Source organism: Pteropus alecto, unplaced genomic scaffold, assembly GCF_000325575.1.
Source record: "Pteropus alecto unplaced genomic scaffold, ASM32557v1 scaffold135, whole genome shotgun sequence".
NCBI classification, from domain to species: domain Eukaryota; kingdom Metazoa; phylum Chordata; class Mammalia; order Chiroptera; family Pteropodidae; genus Pteropus; species Pteropus alecto.
In genome coordinates this window covers 3,300,619-3,310,714 of record NW_006438076.1, presented here as the reverse complement: position 1 = coordinate 3,310,714, position 10,096 = coordinate 3,300,619, and the positions used below count along the sequence as shown (strand labels likewise).

General features: G+C 37.5%; 2 protein-coding genes across 10 annotated transcripts in view; one reads left to right on the top strand and one right to left on the bottom strand.

Moving 5' to 3' along the window:
- HYLS1 (HYLS1, centriolar and ciliogenesis associated) overlaps nucleotides 1–8,452 on the top strand; it is an 11,360-nt gene extending 2,908 nt beyond the window's left edge. For 6 of the 9 annotated variants that reach the window (XM_006915203.3, XM_025049165.1, XM_015592031.2 and 3 more), the window contains 2 exons: nucleotides 4,978–5,095; nucleotides 7,115–8,452. In XM_006915203.3, the coding sequence (XP_006915265.1) occupies nucleotides 5,082–5,095; nucleotides 7,115–8,042 (942 nt within the window). In that variant the 5' untranslated portion in view covers nucleotides 4,978–5,081 and the 3' untranslated portion in view covers nucleotides 8,043–8,452. Of the gene's footprint in view, nucleotides 1–4,399; nucleotides 4,503–4,977; nucleotides 5,096–7,114 lie in introns of all 9 variants that reach the window. The other 3 variants (XM_025049164.1, XM_015592036.2, XM_015592037.2) reach the window with 1 other exon arrangement.
- Nucleotides 1,564–9,957, bottom strand: PUS3 (pseudouridylate synthase 3). The gene is made up of 6 exons (XM_015592028.2): nucleotides 9,624–9,957; nucleotides 8,975–9,031; nucleotides 4,029–4,449; nucleotides 3,351–3,916; nucleotides 2,310–2,500; nucleotides 1,564–2,174 (listed from the first exon to the last, which is right to left on the bottom strand). The coding sequence occupies exons 3-6, from the start codon at nucleotides 4,401–4,403 to the stop codon at nucleotides 1,864–1,866; spliced, it is 1,443 nt and encodes a 480-aa protein (XP_015447514.1). The 5' UTR covers nucleotides 4,404–4,449; nucleotides 8,975–9,031; nucleotides 9,624–9,957; the 3' UTR covers nucleotides 1,564–1,863.
- Between the last annotated feature and the right edge of the window lie 139 nt (nucleotides 9,958–10,096).

The window sequence follows — 10,096 nt, the reverse complement described above, 5'->3', positions numbered from 1 at the left end:
GATTGGTTATTTAGAATAAATCTTATTTGGTATCACTATTTCCCCATCTCTAAAATGGGGATCTTTTCCATTCCTCCTCTGCCAGAAAGTAAAAGCTATTCTGTCTTCTTACTCTTCAATACAAATTCACATTACTTTTCTTATACTATTTTGCTTCCTAAACCTGGAACTCTTTCGGGAAAGTCTTGCATCTGTAGCCCACTCACTACCAAGTTTCTGTAGCACTTATATAGCATGTTTACAATTTATGTTAGTATTATTTCCAACTGTCCCATGTTAGTTGTGTTTTAGGTAGCAACTTGAGAATATAAACCCTATTTATATACCTGGAGTTTTCAACATAGGTAGGAATAAACTGTTGTTTGGTAAATAAAACTTTGGATCACATAAACATGTAGTATATTGTAATTGTGGATAAGTGATACAGTCTGCAATGATGAAAGCTGTTATCACTTAGGCAGAAGGTCTGAGTTCATTTACTTGATGTTTATTAATTGCTATAAAGGATAATGTATTATTTAAGAGAATAATATGTTTTGAATAAATATTGGTGTTTGTATTTTCAGGGTTACTTATCAACTTTGAGAATAAGCAGAGTCCCATGTCATTTTCCTGTCCCAGTGTCTCACATGTGCTTTAAATCTGAAATCTAGGAGTTATCCTGAAAGCCTCACATTCATTCACCTATAAAGTCCGTTGCTTCTCCTTTCTTAATCCCAAATTCATCCACTTCTCTCTGTTCCCCTTACTACAAATCTAGTCTAGGCCATCATGAATTTCCCTGATTACTCCAACAGCCTCCTAATTGGTCTGTCTTGCCCTCTTCCAATCCACACTATATCTAGGGAAATATTTTTACTACAATTCTTTTTTCCAGTGGTGCCACAAGATAAAATCTAAGCTTTTGTAGGAAAGTGTGCAAGAAGACTCTATAGACTTGACCCTTGCTTACCCTTCTAAACTATGCTGTTACTCTCAAGCCATAATACAGTAGTTACCTAAATGCAGATGCAGTAATCTTTAACCCTTTATACAAACTGCATCTCTGCCTTAGACACACTAAAGCTCTACTTCTCGTTCTCACTTCAACTGGCTCTCCCTTGTTCTACAAGATTTAGCTTGGGTACCTATTTATAAGAGCTTTCCTTAAACCTCTGGGCCAGGGGTTGGTAAACTACATGGCTTATTTTTATATGGCCCATGAGTTAATGATTTTTAGATATGTAAAAGGTTGTAAAAAATATATATATACATATATATATGTGTGTGTGTGTGTGTATATATATATATATAGCAGAGACCATTTGTTGCTCATACAGCATGAGATATATAAGCTTTGTAAGAGATGCTGTGCCTTATTCAGTTAGGTCACTGTCAGGTAGTGTTGTGCCCGGCACTAAACCAACTTATCAAATGTTTAACTAAATTTCATATATTTTTTTTTTAATGTCTTAGAAATAAGACACTTAGGCCAAGATTTTTAGGCAAATCCAGATAAGTAATAACTTAATAAGTAATAACAACTAATTTCCTTTTAAAAAGAACAGTATAACAAATCAGACACTTGCAAGATCAAGCTTTAATGAATTTAAAGACAAGGCACAGGTTTCTGGGTATACGTAGATACATCCCCATTTTACATTTACCTTTGTTTCTATCTCTCATTCCTTTGGGACAGAAATGAGAGAATGTTTGATCTCTTGTTCAAGCAAGAACTTCCTTAATAGGGCCTATAATCTTTTTAGTTTTCTGTTTTTTTAAAAGCTGATCATCTAGATTCTGAGAATTCTTGCAGTAAAGATTTCCTTTCCTATCTGCCATTAGCAAGCTGTTGCCTCCTAGATTTTGGTGAGTTTTCTGTAGTTAAATGATCCTATTAATCTCTGTATCAACACAGACTCTCTTTGTTGGTTTCTCCAAAATAGTTCCTTCTTCTACTAGTGTGTCATTACAGTCCCTTTTGGCTTCTGTTTCTTCCTTGCAGAATAAACGTGGGTGCTCAATGCGTCCCCTACGTACAAAATGCTTGATCCGGGATTCTAATCCTTGGCATTTAGGACGATGCATTAGGGGCTTATATGTGCGCATTTTCACTCCTTCTACGAAGGCACTGGTCTGCTTTATGACAGAAGGCTTAACATTTCTCCATTCTATCACTCCGTCCGTCTTTGGTCCTATAATATATACAATCAAACATTACATGGGTACTTTACTACAAAAGAATCAAACTTTATATAAATCTACCTCCCCCATTACCCTGTATAACTTTGGTTCTGGTAAATAAATTTATCCATGGATTTCCGTCATACCTGTCCCACAGGGTACTGCAACAGAGTCGAGTCCTTGCAGCATGCTATACAAAATGTGAGTCTTAACAGCTTGATTAGCCCATTGTTGCTGAAGGTGGGTAACATTGAACTCATGAACTTCCCGGTCGTAGATCCACTTGATATTTTCAAACTTACAGTCATACAAGACCAGAGGAAATTCTACAGCCATACTAGAAAGAGAGATGAAACAGTGTGTGAGAATATAGAGCAGCCATCCAACAAATTCTTTAAAAAGAGTTGAGTTAAAAGAAGGGGAAAAACTTTATGTCAATATTGAGTAAGAGCTAAGAAAATACAACACCATCCCTAATCTTGCACAACATTATAACTGAAAAAAGAAAATGACAACAAACTCTGGATCAACTGGCTAGGCTTGGTCTATATTAGGGTAAATTTCAATGATAACAAGGAGAGTTGACCTGGCTCCAGCCACCATATTGCTATGAAATTAAAACAGCTGGTAGTGTTTTTCCCAAACTTGTCAATTTTGTATACTATGAAGTAAAATCTCAGATTTCACTGCTTAGGCATGAATTATTGGTCTATCTGACCTCAGCCTGCTCTCAAAAGAAAAGTTGACTATTATTCCATTTCAGAAACTGAAAGATAGGAAAAACTCCAAAGTACAGTATTATGACTCCTCCATAATTCAAAGCAAACAAAATTTAATATAAATAGTTTGAATGCCCACTGTCTAACTTCAGCAGAACCTAAACATACCTCTTAACATAAATTCAAGGGGATAAAAATGTAGACATGAATGTGCTTTTATTTAAGGGGCCTGGTCCAAACACCAATTTCTTGCTCTTGGGATAGAAGTGTGAGAAGAAAATTCAAAGATACCACTCCCTCCTACATGTTCATAACATTCTACAGGTTAGATTAAAAGCTTCATAAAGACAGAACCAGTTACTTAGTTATTCAGACAATTGTGGACAGAGAAAGATATGCTAGAATATATTTTAACATAATCTAAGGGCAATAGCCGTTTTGTTATTTTGGCTTTTGTTTTTAATTTACCTGTATTGAGGTTTCTGGGGATTTTTCTCTACATTTAGCAGCTCATCGATAATCTCTGGCTTCTCCATTCCTTGGCCAATAAGAAAAAGGATAGCCATCATACAACGGACCTGATGATAAAGGAACGCCTGGCCAGTCACTTCAAACTGACATATCTGGAAAGGTTCTTGCCATCTCTCTTCAGCCAGGCCCTGGCCCACTAGCTGTACTTGAGCAGAAAGAATAGTCCTGTGAAAATTAATCACTCCGTTGGCTACGTCCATTTTACATAAGTTCCTAAAATCGTGCGTGCCAACATACTTCTGAGCTGCACAGTTCATGGTTACAATATCTAAATCAGCACGAGGGAAGAAATAGCGGTAAGTCCGCTCAAGACAGCTGAACCGAGCACTGAAGCTAGGTTCTACAGAGGCCCAGGCCAGTACACGGATGTCTGGAGGGAGCACCCGATTGAGAATGTGGGTATAACGGATTTCTTTAGCGGCATCGTTGACTTCATCTGTCAAGTTAAAATCCTCTGAATCCCTGCCCTTCGGAAAGTGAGAACGAAGGTCAAGAGAAATCACCTGTGGAATTAGAGAAAGACTGTTTTAGAGATACAAATTATCTGAGGCCTCAGTATGTACACCTAGAATACATTGGAATAGCTTGATTTGAAAACAGTAGAGTGGCCCTTACCTGTCCAAAGGCACTAACTCCTTTGTCTGTCCGCCCACACCGGTGATAGTTGGATGTCTGTCTGCTTTCTATTAGTCGAGTCTTGGTTAGAGCCTCAAACAGTTTCTCTTCAATTGTATTGTTTGTGTTTTCTTGACTGGCAAAGCCCTGGTATCCCCAGCCCAGATAGGCTATCTTTAGGGCTACATGTCTTCGACCATGAGCACTGAAATCAAATGCACGCTTAGCTTTTCCAACTCCTGAAGAATTCTCTCTAACGTTTGAGTCCTTGGTGTTGGCCTGTTTGTTTTTAAGTCTTTGTACCTCCTGTTCCAGTTCTTGTACTCTTTTTAGGAGTTTCTCAGTCTGGATTCTGTCTATGTCATTTTCAGCCATGATAAGACAACGCCAGGAATAAATGAATCATATGGGTCCACACTACCTAAAAAGAGAGTAAAAGGACACAACATTTTCAGTGCTGATTCCTTTGGCCACGTCAGTATCTTTCCATTATGTTCAAATACTATCTAAGATTTAATGTAATGCCTAAAGGATAGGCTTTTGCTTCTGCCAGGGATATAAGCATTAGCTTAATTATTATGGGTTTCTCATCCTCAGATATTATTCTTTTCCATCCTGAGTGGCTAATTCACAGGGGAAAAGAGAAGTAGCATCAAAAAATACTCAGCTAGTATCATTAAGGTTTAAGTAGTCAGAATTTAGGGGAAATGACTGTAGATTTCATATCTCTATTCTTCATTAGCTGAGATGATTAAGGACTGGTATTATTATTTTTTCCCTAAAAACATTTCCTTTTGACTTCCTATTATGTTTGTCTAATCTGCCTAGTCATAAGACTTGTTTATATGGAATGTATATATCTACTGTGAATTTCTATTGCTTTCCAGTATTTCAGATAAAATTAGTGGCTTCCGTGTTCTATCATCTAATACTCAGTTCTGTCTTAAAGGTGGTACAACAGAAGCTAGCCTGACTGAAGAAATTTGTCAGTGATCGTACTTTGTGTTGGAATTAGAACCTGGAGTCACGATTTTCCCACTTTAACCAGTTTTGATGGCAGAAAGACGGTAATTAAGCATCATGATTCTTTTAAGTCAAATATAATGCATATTCTGTACCTCTAGCAGTTAGAAGAGTCAGTTTGGATAATGTAATTTAGATGTCACTGTTGAAATTCCTGGCATGTTTTAAAAAACTCAGGACAGCTGTACTACATCCTTAAAATTGGGACAGTACTGGACAATATATGACTGATGGTTACTGCAGTAATAGCAGATCATCACATCTGTTCTAAAGCTAACTATGTTATCTAAGTCTGGGTAGCACATTTAATTTTTGCCCTTTGAATTTCTCCATCTATGATGGATTAAAAATTTAAAACATGAAACTATGAAAGTACTAGAAAAAAACATGGAATAGCTTTCTAAAATCTTCAAGTGGGAAAGGCATTTCTAAGTAAAACACTGCAGAAACAAGTTTCTGCCAGCAAAAAATAAAGTCAGAAGGTAAGGTAAACAACAAACTGAGAATAAAAAATAGATAATGGTAAAGGGGCTAACTTCCTTAATATATAAGTATTTCATGAATATATAAATAGGTTTTAATATAAAGAGCAATAAGAAAAAGTCCAACAACTTGAGAGGTAAGTGGGGAAACAAGCATTTTATAAAAAGAGAGAAAAAATAAATGTCTGAAAAGATGCTCAATTTTTCAGTTTAAATAAATGTTAATTTACACGAGAACTATTTTGTACCAAACTGACTGCAAAGGCTAGGAAGTTTGCTAGCACACCACTTTGGAGAAGGGATGGAGAAACAAGCTCTATAATACACTATAACACAACTTTCGAGGGCATTTAGTAACAGCTATCACAATGAGCACACCCATGCCTTTTGACCCACCTATTACATTTCTAGCTTTCAACATACACATATGCTTGCACAAGTATGGAAAAATTTGTTATTCATTTTAACATTATTTTAAAACAAGACTGTAAGCCTAAATTTAATCAATTGTGGACTAGTTGAAAAATTAATAGTACATCTATACATTGGAATTCTATGCAGCTTTAAACAAAATGAATGAAGTCTACATGTGCTAATAGAACTGGGTCACCAAGGTGATCTTTAAGGCTCAGGAAAGGTTCATAACATGCTCCTTTGTGGTAAAAAATGTGCATATGAATATGAAACATTACTGGAGAAATTATAAGAAACTGCCTTTGGGAGGGAAACTTCACAGGACAAGAGGGGAACTTTGCTTCAAATGACCATGTGCATGTATTTTGTCAGCTAAAAAGAAAAATGGTAGGGACACAGGAAATAAATGATGGGCAGGAGATACCTGTCTTAGATCCAGTCAGGAAACCAGCATTGGATATTTGGCTAGTTGATTTGGGCACTAAAAATTATTTCATTGACAGGGTACTAGAATGAACAGATTTGCTTGGGAACTGAAGATGCATCCAGATGACTTACGCATAAGACTATGCATGCGTATTACCGCTTTTGTGGGGGTTTTGGATTAAATCACTCTCGTTATTATAAGCAAGCACTCTGAAGCCGGATTGCCTGAGTTCGAATTCCAGCTCCACTTAATCTTGGGCAAAGTTATTTCACCTCTGTATGCCTCATGCTACTAATCTGTGAAAAGGAGATAATCAGAGTACCTATCCCACAGTTGTGAGAATTACATGAATTAATATAAAGCACATAGAACAATGCTAGATACAAAATGTATATTAAGCATTACACCCCTTTCATGTATCAAGCTTTTCTTAAAGCCATAACTCACCTATCCTGTCCTAGGAACTACTAAAGGTGGCAAGAACTACCAGGCAGTTGAAAGTAGGAGTGAATAAGAAATGAAATGAAAGCAGTAATAGATTTTCTAGAGTTGAGTTAATGCCCCTCCAAACTGTTCTCATTCTACCTAGTACTAACCGATATTTTATTATACAACTATTGCATTATGATTGCCTTAGCCGTTCTTTCTCCTGGCCACTATAAAGACAAGAAGGGAATGAACCAAAGAAGGGAATAAGCTGGTAATTTATTATCAGAACTGATGAGTTTTTTCTCTTGCAGAAGGTCCTACAGTGTAGGGGGACCAATGGAGGAACTCGTGGCACCTGGTGCACAAAAATGGGCCAATATGGATCCAGAAGAACGAATGTTAGTGGCTGCTACAGCTTTCACTCGTATCTGTGCAGGGCATGGTGAGGGAGATGTCAGGCGAGAAGCCCAGTCTATGCAATATGATCCCTACAGCAAAGCTTCGGTTACCCCAGGAAAGCGACATGTTCTACCTGTGCAACTGCAGTACCCACATGCAGAAAGTAATATCACTTCAGAAACAGTCTCAGAAGCCTCCCAAAGGATCCGAAAGCCAGTGATGAAGAGAAAGGTGCTGCGTAGGAAGCCAGATGGGGAAGTATTAGTGACAGATGAGTCGATTATCAGTGGATCAGAGTCTGGTACAGAAAGTGATATGGATCTCTGGGACTTAAGAGAAAGGCTGATGAACCTGCAGTTCCAGGAAGACAGGGAATCCCCTGTTGACACTTCAGAAAAATGTAATCCTCCACATGAATACCAAGGAATTTCTGAAGATCAGCTCATCTGCTATCTACGAAGAGAAGGAATGGGCTCTCCAGCTTATGAACAAGACCTGATTGTTGCCAGCCGACCTAAGTCCTTTATTCTCCCAAGGCTGGACCAATTAAGCCGAAACCGAGGCAAGGTAGACCGGGTAGCTCGCTATTTTGAGTATAAACGAGACTGGGATGCAATGCGGTTACCTGGTGAAGACCATAGGAAGGAATTACGCTGGGGTATCCGAGAACAAATGCTTTCTCGAGCAGAACCCCAATTCAAGCCTCAGCATATATATGTTCCAAACAATTATCTAGTACCAACTGAGAAGAAAAGATCTGCCCTCCGTTGGGGTGTTCGCTGTGACCTTGCAAATGGTGTCATGCCCAAGAAGCTTCCCTTCCCTCTTTCTCCTTCTTAAGTCTTTTTTTTTTTTTTTTAACCTGTCTCTCCTTTCATAGGATTGTTTGGAATAACCTGGTTATTTATATCCTTTTATTTAAATAGAAACAACTAACTCAAAAGCCCATGGAACATTAGAGTAAGGACTTCACCCATCACTGATCTTTCCTAAGTGTGTATCACACTGTTATCAGATACCACTTAACTGCCAAAATACCACTCTCAAATTCAGCAATTTAAGAGAAATCATGCCAGAGAAAGAAAAACTGACCTGGTCTTTTCTCTACTTGTCAGATTAGTAAGTAAAGTCAGCACTATTTCTGTTCTATAATCTTTGTACCTTTGGCCAATGTGACTTGCTGTTTTTATTAGTGTGTTTTTAAAGTTGCTGGGCATTAAGCTTATCCATTAAAGAATTTTGGAAATTTATGGATTTCTCCTTATATTTACCTAAATAATTTCCCAAGTAAGATGATCTCAAACCTGAGTTATGATTCTGCTTCCAACTGTACGCCCCATAAATACTCTCACCACCTAGATAATGAGAGCCAAAGGGAAGGAACAAAACCTGCCCTTTACACACACAATTCTAAAGGAAAGAAGGTAACAGCACAGAAACCCTCCACTACTAAAGGGAAAATACAGTAAATCCAGATAACTGTGAAATGCTTTTTAATAGATGTTCAACAATAGCACTATATGACATACAGGATTCTAACCCAAGTTTTGTTTCAAATTATTTAAATATTTTGCCCTCCAGGTGTTACCTCTAAAATATCATGCTTTTTATAATTTGCCACTGAGGTGGTCTTAGAAATTATGCCAATCACTTGAAGCTATTCCCACTATGCAAGAGCACTTCAACCTGCTAACATATGGACTAGATGCAGATGTAAACCCAAAATAAATTTGGCCTATTTGGGCACAGACTAAAACACTAATTCTGCTCACCTTAAATTGAATCTCCTTGTTCTTGATGCTTCTAATCCCATAAGGAACACCTACAAACTGGGAATTGTCAGTTTTAACATTTGAAGCCCTAAGAGTGATAGCAGAAATAGTTTGCTTGTTCAAGGAAAAACAGCTGTGTAAAAATGAATAACCTTGACCTATCTGCTAAAATACATTGTAACATTTAAGTTACATCGTTCATGCACCCAGTTCCACTGCTGGAAATAATCAGTGATTCAAAGATACATGTAGGATATATTAACTGAAAATATATAAAAGCTGTAAACTATCCAACAATAGTTAAGTGATTAAATAGAACATAAGTCACTGGGAGTCATGGGAAGCTAATGGAAAAATGCAAGTGAAATAAACAGGTTGCAAACTATGCAGTATGATCTCAGTCACACACCCATATACACATGCTAAGCACAAGGAAAGGTGGAAACCTAACCCTGGGTAGTGGGATTAAAGGTAGTTTTTATTTTCTTTATACCTTTTTTTTTAAAAAAAGTTAAAAGGCACATGATATTTTTACATGCAAATTACAGCAAAACGCTCCAGTGATTCACCTTCTTCTTATACATCTCAATGCTCAATATTACCAAATAACACTTCCGAAAGTAATTATCTAGTTTAACCCCTTATTTACCAAAGAACTAGTCCACAAGGGGTTAAGCGCCAGTAATAAGAGGACTTGAGACCAAGACTCCTGAGTGTACAGCGCTTTCTTCAGCACACCATACTCTTTTCTCAGAGTGAAGTACAGTGATTCCCGAGCAGATATGTAACACCTGAAGGGGAGCCGCCAAATTAACACAAAGAGAGAATTCGTACGTACGCCAAGCAAGCATCGCCTGTGAACACTAAAACAGCCATCGCTAGTTTCAATGATTTAAAAGGGTTTTAGTCTCGAAAATATTAGTAACTAGTGGAGTAGTAAATGATAAACTTTATTTTAAACCAATGAAGGAAAAAGGAGCAATAACCACAGGGTCAGGAGACATGCACCTATGATCACTAACATTAGAAAACAATCCCCAGGCGATCTGAAAAATGTCGCCACGCCTTCTTCCCACCCTACAACCTAGTGGGACCCCAACCTCCACTAATATTCGTTTTCTG

Bases quoted from the DNA above. Each gene is read 5' to 3' on its own strand.
- PUS3 (XM_015592028.2), bottom strand. From the start codon at position 4,403: ATGGCTGAAAATGACATAGACAGAATCCAGACTGAGAAACTCCTAAAA. The intron at 3,917-4,028 runs GTAAGGGCCACT...CTAATTCCACAG, and splicing joins GAGTTAGTGCCTTTGGACAG to GTGATTTCTCTTGACCTTCG. The intron at 2,175-2,309 runs GTATGACGGAAA...TATATATTATAG, and splicing joins TGCAGTACCCTGTGGGACAG to GACCAAAGACGGACGGAGTG.